Source organism: Pristiophorus japonicus, chromosome 16 (genome assembly GCF_044704955.1).
Source record: "Pristiophorus japonicus isolate sPriJap1 chromosome 16, sPriJap1.hap1, whole genome shotgun sequence".
Classification (NCBI taxonomy): domain Eukaryota; kingdom Metazoa; phylum Chordata; class Chondrichthyes; family Pristiophoridae; genus Pristiophorus; species Pristiophorus japonicus.
The window spans coordinates 10,699,327-10,723,447 of record NC_091992.1 but is presented as its reverse complement, the minus strand read 5'-3'; the positions used below and the strand labels follow the sequence as shown (position 1 = coordinate 10,723,447).

Sequence of the window (24,121 nt, the reverse complement as noted above, 5' to 3'; positions counted from 1 at the left end):
AATCCCTTGGGAGCACAGGTATTTAAGGAGGCCTCACAGGTTGGAGAGGCACTTTGGAGACCTGCAATAAAAGATTAAAGTCACACGTTACTTTGAGCTCACAGTGTTCAGTCTGACTCTTTCTCCATACATAACAACTGGGCGATGAGATACAGATAGCGAACCCAAAGATGCAGAGAACAGTGGGCATCCTGGAGAAATTCTCAGCGGGAGATGATTGGGAAACTTTTGTGGAGTGACTCAACCAATACTTCGTGGCCAACAAGCTACATGGGGAAGAGAGTGCTGCCAAATGAAGGGCGATCCTCTGTGGGGCACCAACGTATGGCCTCATGAAGAATCTACTCACCCCAGCGAAACCCAAGGAGAAATTGTACGATGGTTGTGCACACTGGTCCGAGAGCATCTGAACCCGAAGGAAAGCGTTCTGAGAGCGAGGTACCGGTTCTACAAAAGGTCTGAAGGCCAGGAAATGGCGAGTTATGTCGCCGAGCTAAGGCGCTTTGCAGGACATTGCGAATTTGGAGCACATGCTCAGACTTTTTCGTACTTGGCATTGGCCACGAAACCATACTTTGCAAACGTTTGACTGTAGAGACCATAACCTTGAGTAAGGCCATAGCAATAGCCCAGGCGTTCATTGCCACCAGTGACAATACGAAGCAAATCTCCCAGCACACAAGTGCTGCTACAAGTACTGTGAACAAAGTGATGTTGTTTTCGAATTGTAACGTACAGGGCAGGTCACACGTACCTGCAGCTACACGTCCGCAGATGTCTGAGTCCACCATCAAGGGTGATGAATGCAAGGCCATTAACGCCTTGTTGGCGCTGCAGGGGTGATTATCATTTCCATGCACGCCGATTCAAAGGATACATTTGCAAGGGCTGTGGAACAATGGGACACCTCCAACAAGTGTGCAGGCGAGTTGCAGAGGAGGACGGATCCATGGAGGATCATGACGAACCAGAGTTGGGTGCGGGCCAGTCCATCGTGGACAAAAAGACTTTCGAAACGTTGTGGTGCAACAAGGCCTCAAGGCCAGTCTTAACGCCAGTTCGCACGAAACTAAGAACTTATACAAAAGAACTGATTACCGTAATCGGCAGTGCTACCATAAAGGTCTCCTACGATGGAGCGGTGCACAAGCTACCACTCTGGGTGGTACCGGGCGAGGGGCCCTTGCTGCTTGGCAGGAGCTGGCTGGGAAAGATACGCTGGAACTGGGACGCGTCCGAGCGCTGTCGCCCGCTGACGACACTTCGTGTGCCCAGGTCTTAAACAAGTTCCCTTTGCTGTTCGCACCAGGCATCGGGAAATTCCAAGGAGCAAAAGTGCAGATCCACCTAATCCCGGGGGCGCGACTCATCCATCACAAGCCGAGAGCAGTACCGTACGTGATGAGAGAAAGGGTAGAGATGAGCTAGACTGGCTGCAAAGAGAGGGCATCATTTCACCGATCAAGTTCAATGAGTGGGCCAGTCCCATTGTCCCAGTCTTCAAGGGTGACAGCACCGTCAGAATCTGTGGCAGTTACAAAGTAATTATCAATCGTTTCTCCTTGCAGGACCAATATCCACTTCCAAAAGCAGACAACCTCTTTGCAACGCTGGCGGGAGGAAAGACATTCACGAAGCTGGATCTGACTTCAGTCTACATGACGCAGGAACTGGAGGAATCATCAAAAGCCCTCGCCTACATCAACACTCACAAAGGTCTTTTTATTTATAACATATGCCCATTTGGAATTCGATCAGCGGCAGCGATATTCCAGAGAAACATGGAAAGCTTACTGAAGTCTGTCCCGCACACCGTGGTCTTCCAGGACGACATCTTGGTCACAGGTCGGAACACAGTCGAACACCTGCAGAACCTGGAGGAGGTTCTTAGTTGACTCAACCGTGTAGGGCTCAGGTTAAAACGCTCAAAGTGCATTTTCCTGGTGCCTGAAGTGGAGTTCTTGGGAAGGAGGATTGCGGCAGACGGCATCAGGCCCACCATCGCGCAGACGGAGGCAATCGAGAATACACCGAGGCCACAGAACGTGACGGAGCTGCGGTCGTTTCTGGGACTTCCGAACTACTTTGATAACTTCTTACCGGGTCTCAGCACACTGTTAGAACCATTGCATGTCTTACTGTGAAACGGGGACGAATGGGTTTGGAGCAAAAGCCAAGAAAATGCCTTTGTGCATAACAATTTTCTTGTTTTTGCATAACAATTTTCTTGTTTTTACAAACAAAATTCCTTGTGTTGCATGATCCATGTAAGCGTTTGGTACTAGCATGTGATGCGTCGTCATATGGCGTCGGGTGTGTATTGCAACAAGCTAATGATTTTGAGAAACTGCAACCGGTTGCTTATGCATCCAGGAGTCTGTAAGGCTGAGAGAGTCTACAGCATGATTGAGAAAGAAGCATTAGCGTATGTCTATAGGGTAAAGAAAATGCATCAATACCTGTTTGGGCTAAAATTTGAATTGGAAACTGACCACAAGCCACTCATATCCCTGTTTTCCGAGAGAAAGAGGATAAATACCAATGCATCAGCCCGCATCCAGAGATGGGTGCTCACGTTATCCGCATACAACTACGCCATCCGCCACAGGTCAGGCACAGAAAACTGCGCCGATGCTCTCAGTAGGCTGCCATTACCCACCACGGGGGTGGAAATGGCGCAGCCCCCAGATTTAGCCATGGTTATGGAAGCATTTAAGAGTGAGCAATCACCCGTCACTGCCCGGCAGATCAAAACCTGGTGAGCCAGGACCCCTTATTAACCCTAGTCAAAAGCGGTGTGCTTCACGGGAGCTGGTCCAGTGTCCCAGTGGAAATGCAGGAAGAGATAAAGCCGTTCCAGCGGCGCGAAGATGAAATGTCTTTACAGGCAGACTGCCTTCTGTGGGGCAATCGAGTAGTGGTCCCCAAGAAGGGCAGAGGCACCATCAATGACCTCCACAGTACCCACCCAAGCATCGTAATGATGAAAGCGATAGCCAGGTCCCACGTGTGGTGACCCGGTATTGATGCGGACTTAGAGTCCTGTGTTCACAGATGTAATACGTGCTCGCAGTTAAGCAATGTAGCCAGGGAGACACCGCTAAGTTTATGGTCTTGGCCCTCCAAACCGTGATCTAGGGTACACATCGACTATGCAGGCCTGTACTTGGGTAAAATGCTCCTTGTGGTTGTAGCCGCGTACTCCAAGTGGATTGAATGTGAGATAATGTCAGCTAGCACGTCCGCTGCCACTACTGAAAGCCTGCGGGCCATGTTTGTCACACACGGCCTACCCGATGTCCTGGTGAGCGACAATGGGCCATGTTTTACCGGTGCTGAGTTCAAAGAATTCATGACCCGTAACGGGATCAAACACATCATATCTGCTCCGTTTAAAGCAGCATCCAATGGTCAGGCAGAGAGAGCAGTGCAAACCATAGAGCAAGGCTTAAGGAGGATAACTGAAGGTTCACTGCAGACTCGCCTATCCCGAGTTCTGCTTAGCTACCGCACGAGACCCCACTCGCCCACTGATAAGTGCTCTTTTTATGAGCAGTTCAAGACAAGGCTCTCGTTAGTTCACCCTGATCTACATGACCAGGTAGCGAGCATGCGGCTTCAACAAAGTGCATACCGTGATAGCACAAATGTGTCACGAGATTTAAATCAATGATCCTGTATTTGTATTGAATTATGGACAAGGTCCCAAGTGGCTTCCCGGCACTGTCGTGGCCAAAGAGGGGAGCAGGTGTCTCGGATCAAACTTTCAAATGGACTCATTCACCGGAAACACTTGGACCAAATCAAACTCAGATTTACGGACTACCCTGAGCAATCCACCTTTACCCTACCTTTTTTGATCCCCCAACATACACACCAGTGGCAACCGGCACTACGGTTGACCACAAAGCAGAACCCATCATCCACAGCAGTCCAGCAGGACCCAACACACCAGGCAGCCCAGCAAGGCCAGTTGCACAGCAGCCCAGCGAGGGCCCAACAAATGATTCAACAATACCAACTTTCACAGCAAGACGATCAACCGGGGCAAGAAGGGCCCCAGATCAACTCACATTGTGAATAGTTACACTATTGACTTGGGGGGGGGGGGGGGGGGGAAGGGGAACATGTTGTTATATGTGTAAATTTGTATTTACTCTGTACAGCCACCAGAGGGCTCATCTCCTGGCGCACAGGTATTTAAGGAGGCCTCACAGGTTGGAGAGGCACTCTGGAGATCTGCAATAAAAGACGAAGGTCACACGATACTTTGAGCTCACAGTGTTCAGTCTGACTCTTTCTCCATACATAACACAACCAAACATTCCAATTTAAACATATTCAATGACAACACCTGAAGCTTTATTTCTAAGTACCTATTTAGATCTCCCATGTACAAGCCCTTAGAAAGAAAGATTGCCAATTATACAACAATGGGGAATGGGCAATAAACGGCCATGCCAGTAATGCCCATGTCCCAGGAGCAAATATTAAAAAAACAATGCACAACATCATCAAGGTAGAAAAGAACAACAGAGATAATTAGATAAATCAGAAACCGGTGATTAGGTGACGTAGGTTTTAGTTATAAATGTCTAAAGATTGTGAGAGGACGATAAAGACCTCCCTTTTGAGGTCCAAGGAAAGGATAAGCAAAATATAAAGGATGACGCCGATAAAAGTTGATTTTTCAGTGAGGATGTGGGAAGTAATGGGACCGTGATAATGGCACTATGCTTGCAGCTCAGACTATGTGAGCTCAACTCCCACCAGAGCAAGTTGTGAACATAATAAATCTGGTCATTTTGGGGGCTAGTGTCAGAAAATGACCATGAAAGCTGTGGACTGTTGTAAAAACCCAACTGGTTCACTAATGTCCTGAAGGAAGGGAACCTGCCACCCCAGCTTGGTCTGATCGACATGTGACTACAGTCACACACGTGGATGGTTGATTCCTAATGTCCTCACAGTGCCAGCCATGGCTCAGTGGGCAGCACGCTGGCCTCTGAGTCAGAAGGTTGTGGGTTCAAGTCCCACTCCAGGGATTTGAGCACAAAAATCTAGGCTGACACTCCCAGGGCCGTGCTGAGGGAGGTGCCATCTTTCGGATGAGACGTTAAACCGAGGCCCCGTCTGCCCTCTCAGGTGGATGTAAAAGATCCCATGGCACTACTGGGAAGAAGAGCAGGGGAGTTTTTCCCAGTGTCCTGGCCAATATTTATCCCTCAATCAACATAACAAAAACAGATGTATCTGGTCATTATCACATTGCTGTTTGTGGGAGCTTGCTGTGCGCAAATTGGCTGCCGCGTTTCCCACATTACAACAGTGACTACACTTCAAAAGCACTTCATTTTTCTGTAAAGCGTTTTGAGACGTCCAGTGGTCGTGAAAGGCACTATATAAATACAAGTCTTTTCTTTAAAGGAGTGTAACAATGAAACTCGCCTGTGATCTGGACTGGATTGCCATGTCTAATGCACATGCACTTCTCTAAAGCCAGACCGAGTTAACAGTAGATGAGACAAAGTCTGGTCCAAATTGTAAGTTGCTTTCTCCCACTGTAAGGTGAAATATACCAAGCAATGGATGTGATCAGTCAGTTCAATGGGTGCAAGTTATATTTGTGCAATATTACAAAATAAAGAACATGCAACGCTACCCTCACTCCAGTGAATTGTCTTACTTAACTTGAACAGAATAATCCATCTGACACTCCCCCCTCCTGGGCTTTATCAATGGAGATAGAGTACTGAAGCAAGGAAGTTAGCTAAACCTGTATAAAACAATAGTTCGGCCCCAGCTGGAGTCTTGTGTCCAATTCTGGGCACCGCACTTTAGGAAGGACATGAAGGCTTTGGAGAGGGTGCAGAAGAGGTTTACGAGAATGGTTCCAGGGATGAGGGATTACAGTTACGTGGAGAGACTGGAGAAGCTGTTCTCCTTAGAGCAGAGGAGGCTAAGAGGAGATTTGATAAGAGGCGTTTAAAATCATGGAGGGTTTAGATAAAGAGAAACAGTTTGCAACGGCTGCAGGGTCGATAACCAGAGGGCACAGATTTAACGTGACTGGCAAAAGAACCAGAGGCGACACAAGGAAAACCTTTTTTACGCAGCGAGTGGTTCAGATTTGGAACGCGCTGCCTGATAGGGCGGTAGAAACAGATTCAGCAGCAGCTTTCAAACAGGAATCGGATAAATATGTGAAGGGGAAAAAATTGCAGGGATATGGGGCAAGAGCGGGGGAGTGGGACTAACTGGATTGCTCTTTGAGAGACAGAGCTGGCACAGACTCGATGGGCCGAATGGCCACCTTCTGTGCTGTACCAATCTATGATTCTATAAACATAGCAAATGGTGAGGAATATCTTGGCTGTCCTGCGATGAGAAAGTGATCTACATTGCAAATTAGTTGAAATTAGAGCTAGGGATTAATATCGTAATTGCAGCATAATGACACAGAAATACGAACAGAGGCAAGTGTGTGACTAGGCGTCTTTCAGGCACAATATTGCAGAAACAAAACGCAGCTATTTGTCAGCGACACAATATGCTCGAAGCACTTTATCAGTGGTGCAGACATTTCAGCGAGACTGATAAAAATGCCTGCGGTCGCTCAGTGACTGGCCCGTCGCCAGCATGACGAGAACATCAAGCCCACATGATCAGCGAAACGCTCTGAACGGTGATGGAAACTCTTGCCATTGTAATTGCGCTTTGGTTTATTGCGGTGCGCGGTGCTCACACACACACACACACACGCACAGGGCAAGCTGGATAGGGAGAGGGGCGAACGGGTGCAGTGTTGCCCCTTCAGTATAAGGAGCTGTTTGGGTGAGTCACCGGGACTGTGTCGGATGTCCGGACGCCTATAGAATTGCATTTAAAGGCAGTAACTGGACCTCGGCTCAGAAGCCACGAGCACAAGTGCTATTTCGCTGGCGAGGAGCGAGGGCTGGAAGAATGAGCGACTCAATGCAAGAGGCCTTCTTCAGCGATGTTGCACAGACTCCCTTACTGAGGAAAATCAGGAGTTTGATACCTGTCAACTTTTGGACGGAAACCAAAGACCTTTTCAAATTGGCCGGGCCTGTGGTGAGTTTACCTTTCAAAAACATATTCAGAGTTCACCTGATCTAATTCTCAAGAGGCAGAAAATAATTCCAATTGTCAGGTCAGTGAAAGAAAGACTTGCATTTATATAGCGCCTTTCGCGGCCACCGGACGTCTCAACGCGCTTTACAGCCAATGACGTACTTTTTAAAGTGTAGTCACTGTTGTGACGTAGGAAACGGGGCAGCCAATCTGCGCACAGCAAGCTCCCACAAACAGTAATGACGAGATAATCTGTTTTTAGTGATGTTGATTGAGGGATAAATATTGGCCCAGGACACCGGGGATAACTCCCCTGCTCCTCTTCAAAATAGTGGCATGGGATGTTTAACATCCACCTGAGAGCTTGATGGCTCTCAATTAAATATTTTTTGTCGATAGCTTATATAATGGTCAAAGAATGAGAGTAAATAACACAAGGTGTCTCCAATTGTAAGGCAGACATGGCAAGATAAATTTATTGGGGTTCAATTATTTGCCCCATTACTGCCAATTGGATCATTTTGCGAAGAGTTTCTCCCCTAATGCCTCTCTCCTGGCTCTCCTGTGTGTGTTTGACTGCGTCTCTCGTCCAGTGAGCTATCATTCTTTGGCTTATTATTTGGGTTTGAGGTCTGCCACTTTTTCCCCCACCATCCCCCGTCCTTTTGGTCGGGAAGAAGAAAGGTGTGAGCATAGGCCATTCAGTGCCTTGAGCCTGTTCCGCCATTTAATTAGATCACGGCTGATCTGTATTAAATCCCATCTACCCGCCTTGGTTCCATAACCCTTTGCCTGAAACATCACGGGAATTCGGGTGAGCCTCTGACGGCCCCGGACAGCTATCGTCATCAAATCATTTGATGGCTTTTGGACTATTCAGTGTTAATTTTATACAGCGTCAGCTGCAGCTCAATTGGTAGCAAAGGTTGTGGGTTCAAGTCCCACTTCAGAGACTTGAGCGCAAAAAATCTAGGCTGACACTCTAGTGCAGTGCTGAGGGAGCGCCGCACTGTCGGAGGTGCCGTCTTTCAGATGAGACGTTAATAAGAACATGGGAGCAGGAGAAGGCCATATGGCCCCTCGAGCCTGCTCCGCCATTTAATACAATCATGGCTGATCCGATCATAAACTCGGGTCCTGTCCGCTCCCCATAACCCCTTATTCCCTTATCGGTTAAGAAACTGTCTATCTCTGTCTTAAATTTATTCAGACCCAGCTTCCACAGCTCTCTGAGGCAGCGAATTCCACAGATTTACAACCCTCTGAGAGAAGAAATTCCTCCTCATCTCAGTTTTAAATGGGCGGCCCTTTATGTAACCCCACTATTTAAAAAAGGAGGGAGAGAGGAAACAGTGAACTACAGACCGGTTAGCCTAACATCAGTAGTAGGGAAAATGATAGAGTCTATTATAAAGGATGTGATAACGGGACACTTAGATAATATCAACAAGATTAAACAAAGTCAACATGGATTTATGAAAGGAAAATCATGTTTGAAAAACCTACTGGAGCTTTTTGAGGATGTAACTGATAGAATAGATAAGGGAGAACTAGTGGATGTAGTGTATTTGGATTTTCAGAAGGCTTTTGATAAAGTCCCACATTAGAGGTTAGTGTGCAAAATTAAAGCACATAGGATTGGGGGTAATGTATTGGCATGGATTGAAAATTGGTTAACTGATAGGAAACAGAGAGTAGGAATAAACAGATCTTTTTCGGGATGGTGGGCAGTGACTAGTGGGGCACTAAAGGGATCAGTGCTTGGGCCCCAGCTATTCACAATATATATAAATGATTTGGATGAGGGAACCAAATGTAATATTTCCAAGTTTGCTGACGACACAAAACTAGGTGGGATTGTGAGTTATGAGGAGGATGCAAAGATGCTGCAAGGCGATTTAGATAGGTTGAGTGGGTGGACAAACACATGGCAGATGCAGTATAACGTGGATAAATGTGAAGTTATCCACTTTGGTAGGAAAAACATAAGGACAAAGTATTATTTAAATGGTGATGGCTTAGGAAGTGTCGATGTACAGAGGGACCTGGGTGTCCTTGTACACCAGTCATTGAAAGCAAGCATGCAGGCACAGCAAGCAGTTAGGAAGGCAAATGGTATGTTGGCCTTCATTGCAAGAGGATTTGAGTACAGGAGCTAGGATGTCTTACTACAGTTATACAGGGTCTTGGTGAGACCGCACCTGGAGCATTGTGTGCAGTTTTGGCCTCCTTACCAAAGAAAGGATATACTTGCCATAGAGGGAGTGCAGCGAAGGTTCACCAGACTGATTCCTGGGATGGCAGGGCTGTCAAATGAGGAGAGATTGGATCGACTAGGTCTGTATTCACTAGAGTTTCGAAGAAATGAGAGGGAATCTCATTGAAACGTATACAATTCTGACTGGGTTGGATAGACTGGATGAGGGGAGGATGTTTCCCCTGGCTGGGAAGTCTAGAACAAGAGGTCACAGTCTCAGGATACAGGGTAGGAAATTTAGGACCGAGATGAGGAGAAATGTCTTCAGTCAGAGGGTGGTGAACCTGTGGAATTCTCTACCACAGAAGGCTGTGGAGGCCAAGTCACTGAATATATTTAAGAGGGAGATAGATAGATTTCTAGAAATAAAAGGCATCAAGGGGTATGGGGAAAAAGCGGGAATATGGTGTTGAGATAGAGGATCAGCCATGATCATATTGAATGGCGGTGCAGACTCGAAGGGCAGAATGGCCTACTACTGCTCCTATTTTCTATGTTTCTATGTTTCTATTATGCCCTCTAGTTCTAGTCTCCCCCATCAGTGGAAACATCCTCTCTGCATCCACCTTGTCAATCCTCTCATAATCTTTCATGTTTTGATAAGATCACCTCTCATTCTTCTGAATTGCAATGAGTAGAAGCCCAACCTACTTAACCTTTCCTCATAAGTCAACCCCCTCATCCCCAGAATCAACCTAGTGAACCTTCTCTGAGCTGCCTCCAAAGCAAACACACCCCTTTGTAAATATGGAAACCAAAACTGCACGCAGTATTCCAGGTGTGGCCTCACCAATACCCTGTGTAAATGTAGCAAGATTTCCCTGCTTTTATACTCCATCCCCTTTGCAGTAAAGGCCAAGATTCCATTGGCCTTCCTGATCACTTGCTGTACGAACATAAGAACATAAGAATTAGGAACAGGAGTAAGCCATGTAGCCCCTCGAGCCTGCTCCGCCATTCAACAAGATCATGGCTGATCTGGCCGTGGACTCAGCTTCACTTACCCGCCCGCTCCCCATAACCCTTAATTCCCTTATTGGTTAAAAATCTATCTATCTGTGATTTGAATACATTCAACTCTGCCTCAACTGCTTCCTTGGGCAGAGAATTCCACAGATTCACAACCCTCTGGGAGAAGAAATTCCTTCTCAACTTGGTTTTAAATTGGCTCCCCCATATTTTGAGGCTGTGCCCCCTAGTTCTAGTCTCCCCGACCAGTGGAAACAACCTCTCTGCCTCTATCTTGTCTATCCCTTTCATTATTTTAAATGTTTCAATAAAATCACCCCTCATCCTTCTGAACTCCAACGAGTAAAGACCCAGTCTACTCAATCTATCATCATAAGGTCACCCCTCATCTCCGGAATCAGCCTAGTGAATCATCTCTGTACCCCCTCCAAAGCTAGTATATCCTTCCTTAAGTAATGTGACCAAAACTGCATGCAGTACTCCAGGTGCAGCCTCATCAATACCCTGTACAGTTGCAGCAGGACCTCCCTGCTTTTGTACTCCATCCCTCTCGCAATGAGGGCCAACATTCCATTCGCCTTCCTGATTACCTGCTGCACCTGCAAACTAACTTTTTGGGATTCATGCACAAGGACCCCCAGGTCCCGCTGCACCGCAGCATGTTGTAATTTCTCCCCATTCAAATAATATTCCCTTTTACTGTTTTTTTTTCCAAGGTGGATGACCTCACATTTTCCGACATTGTATTCCATCTGCCAAACCTTAGCCCATTCACTTAACCTATCTAAATCTCTTTGCAGCCTCTCTGTGTCCTCTACACAACCCGCTTTCCCACTAATCTTTGTGTTGTCTGCAAATTTTGTTACACTACACTCTGTCCCCTCTTCCAGGTCATCTATGTATATTGTAAACAGTTGTGGTCCCAGCACCGATCCCTGTGGCACACCACTAACCACCGATTTCCAACCCGAAAAGGACCCATTTATCCCGACTCTCTGCTTTCTGTTAGCCAGCCAATTCTCTATCCATGCTAATACATTTCCTCTGACTCCGCATACCTTTATCTTCTGCAGTAACCTTTTGTGTGGCACCTTATCGAATGCCTTTTGGAAATCTAAATACACCACATCCATCGGTACACCTCTATCCACCATGCTCGTTATATCCTCAAAGAATTCCAGTAAATTAGTTAAACATGATTTCCCCTTCATGAATCCATGTTGCGTCTGCTTGATTGCACTATTCCTATTTAGATATCCCCTATTTCTTCCTTAATGATAGCTTCAAGCATCTTCCCCACTACAGATGTTAAACTAACCAGCCTATAGTTACCTGCCTTTTGTCTGCCCCCTTTTTTAAACAGAGGCGTTACATTAGCTGCTTTCCAATCCGCTGGTACCTCCCCAGAGTCCAGAGAATTTTGGTAGATTATAACGAATGCATCTGCTATAACTTCCGCCATCTCTTTTAATACCCTGGGATGCATTTCATCAGGACCAGGGGACTTGTCTACCTTGAGTCCTGTTAGATCTCTTAATTTCCAATGAAATACGAACTCTGATGGTAGTTTTAACTTTTTAATCTTGGCAGAGAGCAACAAACTGCTGGTTGATTGCCAGTTTCTTTGTCTTACTGAGACACATGGTCAAAATGGCTGTATTTTATACCTGGATCAATTTACAGAAAAGAACTCGCCTTCTTTGACCTTATTGGCTCACTACCCAAGGTCCGAAAATGTCAAGTTGATTGATGAGTTAATGCAACATGCCGAACTGCATGTAGCAGCCTTGACTTGGGGGTCTGTGAATTTTCACAGTCTGTCTAAATGAGCCTGTTTGAATACTCTATCAATCCCCCCTTTGATTCTTTCACAAACTGAATCATAAAACTTCAGGTATCACTGGTTAAACATTCTACAAAATAATTTCATACATGTTAATAGAGTTTCCTTCTAAAATTTGTTGATGTGTTTCGCCACATGTCCGGACTAGTAGCTTCCACACAAATTTACACCAACCCGAGTTCCATCGTGGCCACAATGGAAGTCTGGTTTTAGTAGGTTAATTAACCTTATTCCAATTTAATCCAAATCAATATCTTATTTCAACCAGTAGACAACCTTTCCTTAAGCATAACATACTCCTGTGCCACGTACAGACGGTCTGCTGGGACCTGCAAGGTGTCTCACCTGCGGGACAGCAGCTACAGCCGCCTGGTCGCAACAACATTTAATCAACATAAACAAACAATATAAAAGTAAAACAATTACAACAAATAGAATTAAACCTTCCACCAATGAAGTTCCTATTGAACCTAGCCATTCAGTGGCTCCACTCCACAAAGTGAATGATGGGGGTTGCTTAAGTTTTTCTACCTCCTTTTGGATATGCTCCGCTAAATGGGTAATTTCTTCGGAGCTATCTGGGATATATGTGCAACACTCAGTTCCGAGTAGGGTGCAAGTACCTCCCTTTTCAGCCAGGATGTAATCAAGGGCCAGTCTATTCTGTAGGGCTACTGTGCGGATTGCTACCATTTCTGCATTGATTTTAACTAGGGCCTCTGAGGTATCATTGGCTACCCGTTCCACAACGGATGCCATGTTAATGGATTCCCTTGCCAGTTTGGCGGTCCCATACCCAGGGATCAGGATGGCAAAGAACCTCTCTGTTTCTGTGATAGCTCTCTTAGGACGGTGTAAATGTTCCGACAGTGACTTTATATGATACATATAAGGCACAATGTAGGCTAAATAGCAGGATCCCATCCAATTCTGGGGCAGCCAAGGGTAGGCCTTGTGGCCACACACCCAATAGGTGCCATTATAGGCAATGAATGTTAGCTGTTTCTTTGTCAGCAACACTCCGGGGCCTGTCCAGGCTTTTCCATCTGTTTTATTTAGAATCCGTTACGTTAAAAATTCCCACATCGACCCAGTTTGGACGGTTCCGTGGCTTGATTATATTATAATTCCGGGAGCAGTTACTATACCTCATATTTTGGCCTCCTTTGATGTTTCTAATCAGACAGACCGATTCCCCCGGTCTTCCTATTCCCGTTGTATTAGTGATAACAAAATATGGGGGCCATTTGGAATTATTGTAGTACGGTTGGTATCCCCCTTCAAAGGTAGTCAAATTGTAACCTGCTGACTTCCATTTACGTGCCCAGTTTTCCGTATCCTGAAACGCATTGCCTGTTTTGTTTTGATTAATTATCCACTCAGCCATTTCCGAGATATTCAAGGGAACTGGCCTCAAGAGAATCCCTCCCTTTGAGTGAATAGGAATATGCGCACACACCCAACAACTTGAAATGTTACCTTGTTTGGCATAAATGTATGACATATATTAAAAGGTATTTACATGTAATTCCCTTGCTACCCTACTATTTCCCTTTGGTGCAGAGGTTCGGCTAGTAAGAAGTAGGCCTATGCCTATAATACCTACAATCAATAATACAGTAAATTTATACATTTTCGCAAAAAGTAATTATCCTTATTAGATTTCAGCTTCAGTTACGGGTGCTCGTTTAACGTGTGAGGCGTGGATCCAGGCTTTCTTTCCTTGGACTTTAACAGCTGCCTGGGTGATCAATAACACTTGATAAGGTCCCTCCCACTTGGCACCCAAAGGTTCTTTATGCAACTTTTTCACATACACCCAGACTCCCGGGATGATGTTGTGTCCTCCTTCGGGTGGATTACCCCAAGCTGCCGATACCTGTCGGGAAACAGAACTAATAGCATTGGTTAGGTTCTGACAGTATGATAACAAAGTGTCACTCATTAAGTGAACATCAGCTTTCCGTAAATTGATAGTTCCTGGCAGCGACATGGGTCTTCCTGTTATAATATCAAATGGGCTTAGACCTGTAGTTCTGTTCGGGGTTGCCCTAATGCTACATAGCACTATTGGTAGTGCCTGGGGCCATGATGTTGCTTCAATTCTTCTTTCTTCAAAGTTCTAATTGACCATGTCACCCGACCATCCTCAAAATGCAACGATGAATCTACTTGGATTAGAACGTCCATTCCCAAAAGGGGTTGATCTACTGGGCCTATCCAGACCGGCGTGGTTAGTTCATGTGGACCCAGCCCTATAAGTACCGGTGTTGTCCTTTTAATTTCCATTTTATGGCCCCCAACTCCATAGGCTGTACATGCCCTACCATCCAACGGCAAAAAGTCTCCATATTGTAGGGGTAAGCATGTTAATTCCACCCCTGTGTCTAAAAGACAGTCCACATCCTTATCGCCCACCCTCACAGTTATATATAGCCCATCTCCCCTTTGTTGTATTAGTGCGAGGAGGGGGGCCAGGGTGGGCTCTAATCGTTTTTTGCTATCCCAAGTAACTCCTTCTGTTGTTGTATTGCCAGTCGCTTAAATGCTTCTATGAGGTCGTTATCTTGTGACAAGCCTGGCTTGTTGGCTGAATTGTATCCCTGGCTGCGTCCTCTTCCCCAGCCATGACCTTGCTGTTTTGCCCTGCACATCTTGGCCCAGTGACCTTCTTTCCCACAATAATGACATTTTCCGGGTAATTTTCCTAATGACTGTTTATCGGAATCCTGGGATTTCCATCCCATAGCCTGTACAGCTCGGACTTTAGCTCCCATATCCCAATCTAATTGGTAACATCGATCCACCAATGCTGCAAAGGTAGTTCCTCTACCTTCCCAGTCCGGTAACACTACCTTAAGCATTTTGGACAGTTCTGGCTTTAGACCTGCCACGAAAGCTGCTTTCAGGGGTCCAAACGCTTGTTCATCCATTTCCTCATCCGTATTATTCATACCCGAATGTTCTAGCCACGTGCATCTAAACCGCTCGTCATACTCCAGGACCTCCTCTGTTCCTTTCTGTTGGCAGGCTGCAATTTTTCCCCAGTCTGTCTTAGCTGGACTGAAGGCTTGCAGCCAGTGTTTAATCGCCTCCCATCCGTGTCTAATTCTTGCTCATTCTGCCCCAAAGCTTCTTCTACCTTGTCGTGCAATTTTCTTCCCTGTGTTTTTGGCACCATTATGGTCAAAATTTGCACTCAGTCCCAGGGATGAAGTTGATATATATTTCTTAAGCGGTCCAATTGGTCCCACGTTTTTACTCCCCCTTTCTTTGGATTGGGCAATTCCTTGGACCATTTAGCAATTTTCTCTGGGTCTGCCGGATCATGAACTAAGTATTCTTCGTACACCCTTCTCTTTGTTTTTTTGGTTCCGCAGTCTCTTCTGATTTGACTACAACTCGTCTTTTTTTAAACGGGGCAAAGCGCACCCCTAATTCTTCATCATCCTCCGACACTGTATTGTTGGAGGATTCAGAAACCGTATCTATTCCTCGGTCGTGTCTTCGGGTTTGCGCTTTTAATTTATCCAAACATGGGTACCCTGGGAATTGATCAATACATTTTCCTTTTCCTATTACTGTCTCTTGACCTAATGATTTTTTCCATTCTTTAATTTCACCTTTAAGATCTTTAACTTCCGCTTCCAGCTTTTTAAGTTCAAGCTTTTTCTGTCGCAGCTGTGCACAAACTGCTTGCAATTGATCCTTTGTACTGGTCAGTTCTCGATCATGTTGGGAACGCATTATAATTTCATTCCGCTTTCGAATCTGGCCCATAACCGCTAGGGGCCATCTAGTTCGCTCTTTATTTTTCTTACGGGTCGTTTTTCCCCAGACCCTTTTAATCTCGTCCAAGGACCATTGTCCTTTGGAGGTTCCGTACTTTTGTTCGATCTTAATACAGGTTTTAGATAAGTTGAATTGTTGCTCTATGTATTCTTTCAACTGTTCGAGAATTAAATCTAAGAAACTTCAGGTGGTGCCTGCCCACCTTTAACAGTTGTAGGCAATTCTTTGCCCTTATCTCCTGCTGCCATTATATTGAGTTCTTTACTGGGGTCTCGAGTCGTAGACCTGCTAGCCGATCAATAGATCGGTGATTAATTAACTAACACACCGCCGAAGTTTAGACGTCTATAGGACCTCGAGCCGACTACCAACCGGAGGGTTCGCAAACCGGAGGCTTTCGGAATCGCGTAGAAGGAGAGGCGAATTTAGACTTTTGACCGAGGACTTTTTTTTTAAAAAGAGGAGCCCTTACCTCAATATGTAGGTCCGATGTCCAAAATTCACTTTCTTTCCTCAGCGATCCTGTTCACAGCGCCAAAATTGTTAGATCTCTTAATTTCCAATGAAATACGAACTCCGATGGTAGTTTTAACTTTTTAATCTTGGCAGAGAGCAACAAACTGCTGGCTGATTGCCAGTTTCTTTGTCTTACTGAGACACATGGTCAAAATGGCTGTATTTTATACCTGGATCAATGTACAGAAAAGAACTCGCCTTCTTTGACCTTATGGGCTCACTACCCAAGGTCCGAAAATGTCAAGTTGATTGATGAGTTAATGCAACATGCAGAACTGCATGTAGCAGTCTTGACTTGGGGGTCTGTGAATTTTCACAGTCTGTCTAAATGAGCCTGTTTGAATACTCTATCAAGTCCCATTAGCCTGTCCAGCACTACCCCCCTAGTGATAGTGATTGTCTCAAGGTCCTCCCTTCCCACATTCCCATGACCAGCAATTTTTGGCATGGTTTTGTGTCTTCCACTGTGAAGACCGAAGCAAAATAATTCCACATTTCCCATTATTAAATCCCCCTTCTCATCTTCTAAGGGACCAACATTTACTTTAGTCACTCTTTTCCGTTTTATATATCGGTAAAAGCTTTTACTATCTGTTTTTATGTTTTGCGCAAGTTTACTTTCGTTATCTATCTTTCCTTTCTTTATTGCTTTCTTAGTCATTCTTTGCTGTCGTTTAAAATTTTCCCAATCTTCTAGTTTCCCACTAACCTTGGCCACCTTATACGCATTGGTTTTTAATTTGATACTCTCCTTTATTTCCTTGGTTATCCACAGCTGGTTATCCCTTCTCTTACCGCCCTTCTTTTTCACTGGAATATATTTTTGTTGAGCACTATGAAAGAGCTCCTTAAAAGTCCTCCACTGTTCCTTAATTGTGCCACCATTTAGTCTGTGTTCCCAGTCTACTTTAGCCAACTCTGCCCTCATCCCACTGTAGTCCCCTTTGTTTAAGCGTTGTACGCTCGTTTGAGTGCTGCCCACTGAGCCACGGCTGACACTATTGCTTGACTGTAAGATTCTGAACTTGGTATCTAAATAAAGATGAGCTTAAAGCAGCAGTTTTCAAAAGGCTCGGGGATCTGGATATGCATCAACGTAGGAATGTAACAGCTGTGCTGTTGCACCTCCTCCATATCACTGTTCCCTTGAAATCATTTGGTAAGGGACACGCATAATCAGCTCTCTGCCACATTTGTAACTTTACTATCTGATGACCGTATTTTGCTAAAATTAAAGTCAAAAGATAGCAACGGGTCTGTTACATCTCAAACGGCACCGTCAAAACACATTCAAGCCTCATGCTTGCTTTTATATGTATCAGTCATCCTCCCTCCCTCCTCCTCTCCTGAGGGCGCTGACTCTTGCTGGGGTCCAATTGCTCTGTTGTAAGGCTTTGTACATAAGAACATAAATAGGAGCAGGAGTAGGCCATACGGCTCTTCGAGCCTGCTCTGCCATTCAATAAGATCATGACTGATCCGATCATGGACTCAGCTCCACTTCCCTGCCCACTCCCCATAACCCCTTATCCCCTTATCATTTAAGAAACTGTCTATTTCTGTCTTAAACTTATTCAATGTCCCAGCTTCCACAGCTCTCTGAGGCAATGAATTCCACAGATTTACAACCCTTAGAGAAGAAATTTCTCCTCATCTCAGTTTTAAATGGGCGGCCCCTTATTCCAAGATCATGCTCCCTAAGAACCCCCCCCCGGTGTAAGCACCATCTGCCGGGCATTTTCTCATCTTTTAAGAGGTTTTATCAAGAGAGCAAGTCATGTCGACTACAAAATATTCAAAAAACTAAACGTAAAAAGTTTTTTTTTCGAAAGGAAACCGGTGTAACTGCATCCTTCAATAGAACGCAAGATTGGAAGTGTGAGCTTGGCTCAGTACAAGATGGGAGACCAGTCAGGAGGGATTGGAATAGTCGAGTCTAGAGTTAACAAAGGCTCAAGTGAGGGTTTCAGCAGTAGATGCACTGTGGCCGGAGCAGAGATGTGCAATGTTACAGACTTGGAAGTAGGCAGTCTTGGTGATGGAGAGTTACAAAGCAGTCAGTAAGGTTGTATGAACACAATGGAGAACGAAGTTGCAATAATTAATAAGGCACAAGTCAGGAGTGTGATGGAATACTCTCCTCTTGCCTGGATGAGTGCAGCTCCAACAACACTCGAAGCTCGACACCATCCAGGACAAAGCAGGCCGCTTGATCGGCCCCCCATCCACCACCTTCAACACTCACTCCCTCCACCACCGGCACACCGTGGCTGCAGTGTGTACCATCTACAAGATGCACTGCAGCAACTCGCCAAGGCTTCTTCGGCAGCACCTCCCAAACCCGCGACCTCTACCACCTAGAAGGACAAGGGCAGCCGGCGCATGGGAACACCACCAGCTCCACGTTCCCCTCCAAGTCACACACCATCCAGACTTGGAAGTATATCGCCGTTCCTTCATCGTCGTTGGGTCAAAATCCTGGAACTCCCTCCCTAACAGCACTGTGGGAGCACCTTCACCACACGGACTGCAGCGGTTCAAGAAGGCGGCTCACCACCACCTTCTCGAGGGCAATCAATGCTGGCCATGTCAGCGACGCCCACATTTCGTGAATGAACAGTACCGAGGTTTACAGGTCCATATATAGGGCCCAAGTTTCCACACGATAAAAAACGGGCGCCCCTCCAAGCTGGGCGACCGTTTTTCGCGCCACAAAGTGCGCCTAAAAAAAACCCTCCGTATTCTCCAGCTCCCTGCAGGTCCTCTGGCCCTCGGCGCAGCGCAGCACGAGCTGTAGGGGGGCGGAGTCAGGTCCCTGCGCTGAAAACAGTGCCGGGACCTCTGCACATGCGCGCTACAGTGGGCACGCAAGTGCAGTAGCTCCAGGCGCCGGAAACTGTGTGGGAGGGGCCCGAAGCACGCAGCCCCTAGCCCTGGCCGAATGGCCTCACTGGGGCTGCGTGAATAAAGCTCCTCCCACGGCCAGCTCCTGCTTCCTGTCGACTCCCGCTCCTGCTTTCCCCCCCCCCGACCCGACCCGACCCGTCTGCCGCTGTCGCTGCCGCTTCTGCTTCCCCCGCCCCCCCCCCCCCCCCAACCGGACCCGACTCGACCCGTCTGCGTCTGCCGCTCCCGCTCCCACCCGACCCGACCCGACTCGACTCCTGCCCCCGCCCCCGGACTGGATCCGACCTGACCTCCCTCCCCGACCTCCCCCCCCCCCCCGACCTCCCCGACCTGACCCCCCCTCCCCGACCTGACCTCCCTCCCTCTCTCCTCTCCCTCTCCCCCTCCCCTCCCCCTCCCCCTCCCCTCCCCCTCCCCTCCCCCTCCCCTCCCCCTCCCCTCCCCCTCCCCTCCCCCTCCCCTCCCCCTCCCCTCCCCCTCCCCTCCCCCTCCCCTCCCCCTCCCCTCCCCCTCCCTCTTCCCCCCCCCCCCCCCCCGCCGACTTGAACCGAACCTCTCTCCCCGACCCGACCCAACGCCACCTACCTCTGGTGCTGGGGACGGGCCCGGCCCGAAATCTCGGGCCCGGCCCGTTCAGCCTTCGGTCCCGATGGCAAACCGCTTCCTAAAGGCCTGCCTGAAGAACTTTCACACAGGTAGGAACATGGTTTATTTAATCTTTTCTTTGCTTATAAATTTTTATTCAGGTTGGATTTATTTGTATAAGTATAACTAAGGATTTATTGTAGAATTTAATGACTTCCCTCCCCCCCCACCTCGTTCTGGACGCCTAATTTGTAACCTGCGCCTGATTTTTTAATGTGTAGAACAGGTTTTTTCAGTTCTACAAAAATCTTCACTTGCTCCATTCTAAGTTAGTTTGGAGTACGTTTTCACTGTGGAAACTTTGAAATCAGGCATCAGTGGCCGGACACGCCCCCTTTTGAAGAAAAAATTCTGTTCCAAAGTGGATCTGTTCTAACTGACTAGAACTGCAGAAAAATAAATGTGGAGAATTGCGATTTCTAAGATAGTCCGTTCTCCACCAGTTGCTCCTAAAAATCAGGCGCAAATCATGTGGAAACTTGGGCCCATAGTCTATTAGTGTTCAGAGATTGTCTATTAAGCCTAACAAACTGGCGCTTTATCAATAGATCTCAACCCCGCCTTCCTCTCTGCCCCTCTTTCTCATCATGTTCCTTCATTCCTTCTCTCTGAGATTCAGGTCATTGCTCCTTGAACTCATTTGCATCATCTGCTTCAACAGCTTTCCCTGGTAATTTATTCTTCAACTCTGGTACCCTATGGGGCGAATAAGTCCCCCCCCTCGCTCCTGACACACTCCAAACTTCTTGGGCCTGAATTTGCGGACAGAGGCTTCTTGCTAGCGAATGCCTCTGAGCAGCAAAAAAATTAACGAAATTACCTTCTACCTCGGGTTCAATGGAGACTCGTGCTCCTGGGCCTCGATGTGCAGACATGCGTAGAGGCCCACATTTCCCAGGGGCACAGGCGCTTCGCAAGTGTCCCTGGGATCACATGGGCCAGCCCAACCAATCAAGCAAGGGAACCCCCATTCATGCTTACGGAGATTCTGTATGTACGGAAACCCCATAAGCATGAATGGGGATCACACAAGATACATATTTAACATAACAAATAATTTTTTTTTAAATCATTACATATTTGAAATGACAATATAATTAAACATTTAAAACAAAAATTTAATTTTTTGATAAATGAATTTAAAGGGGCTAAAACTAACCTTACCTTTATGAGGAAAGGTTGAGTAGGTTGGGCCTCTACTCATTGGAATTCAGAAGAATGAGAGGTGATCTTATCGAAATGTATAAAATTATGAGGGGGCTTGACAAGGTGGATGCAGAGAAGATGTTTCCACTGATGAGGGAGACTAGAACTAGAGGACATAACCTTAGAATAAGGGGCCGCCCATTTAAAACTGAGATGAGGAGAAATTTCTTTTCTCAGAGGGTTGTAAATCTGTGGAATTCACTGCCTCAGAGAGCTGTGGAAGCCGGGACATTGAATAAATTTAAGACAGAGATAGATAGTTTCTTAACCGATAAGGGAATAAGGGGTTATGGGGAGCGGGCAGGGAAGTGGAGCTGAGTCCATGATCGGATCAGCCAAGATCATATTAAATGGCGGAGCAGGCTCGAGGGGCTGTATGGCCTACTCCTGCTCCTATTTCTTATGTTCTTATTTTACATGATTTAATGTATAAATGAATGAAACAAAATTATTTAAATTTTTTAAAAACTCTTATGCAGGTAAAGTCAGGCCTTACTCCTGCGTTTACCAGGCATAAGAATATCACGGGCATTCGCAGGTCAGGAGTAGGGCAAACAGCCCCACAGTCAGTCCGCGGACACTTTTTTCCCGGGAATTCTTGACTGATCGCAAGTTCTGTGTTTTAGCGCATACGCAGTGTGTGCCTAAACCCGGAACTTGCGGGGTCCCTCCGGGTGTGTGCGCACCTCGTACGTGCCCATAGGGGCCATAATTTTCCCCCTTAAGTTTTAATTTGCAGTGTTTGATATTTGAACCCTTCGCCGCAGTGAACAGTTTGAACCCGAGGAATCCGCTTTGTCCATTCGCTCCTTAATCTTGACAGCTTGGTGAAGTCTTATCTTTTCCAGAGAGAAGTTCCATTATTTTCAATCAGAACTATGAACTGATTTTAGTTGTGGATAAGAACCTGAAATGTGTTTTGTTTTTGGGAAAAAAAAAAGAGTACGGGCCAATTTTAAATCAATTGATTTTATGATATTTTAAATGAATTTTCCTCTTTTTCCCCACAGGTTCTGGCACAGCTGATGGTCTTTCTCATAGGTATTGTCAGCTCCATATTCTGCGGACATTTAGGAAAAGTTGAGTTGGATGCAGTTTGCCTTGCCACAGTGGTAAATATGCTTGAAATTAGATTTTATTTATTGTACTGTACCTTTAGTAAAATAGGATGTAGTCCAGTCTCTATCAATTTATTGTATTAAACAGTCTCATCGCCACCTTCTCAGGGCAACTAGGGATGGGTAATAAATGCCGGCCTTGCCAGCGATGCCCATATCCTCAATGAATTTTTTTTTAAAGCCGGTTAAATATTTCTTGTTAAAAGGAAAAACAGACAAATTCCGGATTCAATCGCCAATCTATGTGGAGTTGGCTGCTGGCAGGGGAGCAGGACCTGGGGGTGCTACAATTGTCCTGGGCCAGGGAGAGGGCGAAAGCTAAGGCACCGTTTCCCCATTCCTGAATGCTATCCTTTGACCCCTGCTGCAAAATGTGGCCGCGTGGGTCTCTAATGAGGAACAGGCTACGCTGGGAACCCCACGGTTGAATATATTGTTAACACTCTAAATTGATCCCTGGGATCAGGGGGTTGTCCAATGAGGAGAGATTGAGTAGATTGGGCCAGTACTCTGGAAATAAACCCCAGTGCTTGGTTTGCTTGAAGAATAAGAGATGATCTCATTGAAACATATGAGAGCGATTGACAGGGTAGATGCTGGGAGGCTCTCCTGGCTGGCACGCCTGGAACCAGGGGTCACAGTCTCAGGATAAGGGGTCGGCCATTGAGATGAGGAGGAATTTCTTCTCTCGGAGGCTTGCAAATCTATGGAATTCTCTGCCCCAAAGGGCTGTGGATTCTCAGTCGTTGAGTATATTCAAGGACGAGATCGATAGATTGTTGGACTCTAGGGGAATCAAGGGATATGGATATCGGGTGGGAAAGTGGAGTTGAGGTCGATGATCAGTAGCAGGGCTCAGTATTAGGTCACTTGCTTTTTGTGGTATACATCAATGAACTAGACTTGAATATAGCGGGTACGATTAAGAAGTTTGCAGACAATACTAAAATCGGCTGTGTGGTTGATAATGGCCCTGAAATTCCGATGTCCCGGGTCCGTACGAAGTTCCTACGGACCCGGGAAGGCGTCGGAAAAGCCGGTTTTCAGCGCGAAATGTGCATGCGCTGAAAACCGGCTTTTCCAATCTGTCAAGTTTCTGGCTTGACAGATCTCGCGCATATCGGGAGCGAGGACATTTGTACATGCAAATTTGCGATATTTACCCATATCTTGCCCAGTAAATGTCCTCACAAATCTTGCGCCTGAAAAAGCAGGCGCCTAGCCTACTTTTACAGGCCCAAGTGTTTTAAAACACACAAAAACATATAAAAATAAAGTTATTGTTAAAAACCCTCCTCAAAACGGTAAGTTTATTTTAATGCATAATTTTAAAAACTTTTTTAAAAATTGGGAAAATATTTTTTATAAAACATTAATAACTTTAATTTAAATGAATCTTAAATATGTAGTGTATATTTTCTATTTTTAATTAGTGTTTGGGGGGGTTCGCATTCATTAGTAATAGGAGTTTCGAACTTACGAAACTCCTATTACTATGAATGAGAATATACTATACCTGATTGGCTGCCCAGAGCCATGTGACTCCAGCTCCAGGCCCGTGCACGTCCTGACTTGCACACGCTGCGATGCGCAGCAAGAGGAGGCCTGTGCATCAGAAAGTCGAGCGGGGGCAGCCGCTTCAGGTAGGTGTGTATTTTTTCTCTAAAATCTAGTCGAGCGCTCGCGGGAAGGAGAAAGCGGAATTTCTGGGCCAATAAAGACGAAAGCTGCGGACTGCAGGAAGATATCAGTCAACTGGTCAGGTAGGCAGAA

The 24,121-nt window shown here is 46.2% G+C and overlaps 1 protein-coding gene across 2 annotated transcripts in view; it reads left to right on the top strand.

Moving 5' to 3' along the window:
- Positions 1–24,121, top strand: part of LOC139226316 (multidrug and toxin extrusion protein 1-like) — a 78,322-nt gene that overhangs the window by 7,851 nt on the left and 46,350 nt on the right. The window contains exons 1-2 of one of the 2 annotated variants that reach the window (XM_070856980.1): positions 6,794–7,095; positions 22,241–22,342. In XM_070856980.1, coding sequence (XP_070713081.1) covers positions 6,964–7,095; positions 22,241–22,342 — 234 coding nt within the window. In that variant the 5' untranslated portion in view covers positions 6,794–6,963. Of the gene's footprint in view, positions 1–6,793; positions 7,096–22,240; positions 22,343–24,121 lie in introns of those variants that run through there. The other variant, XM_070856981.1, reaches the window with a different exon arrangement.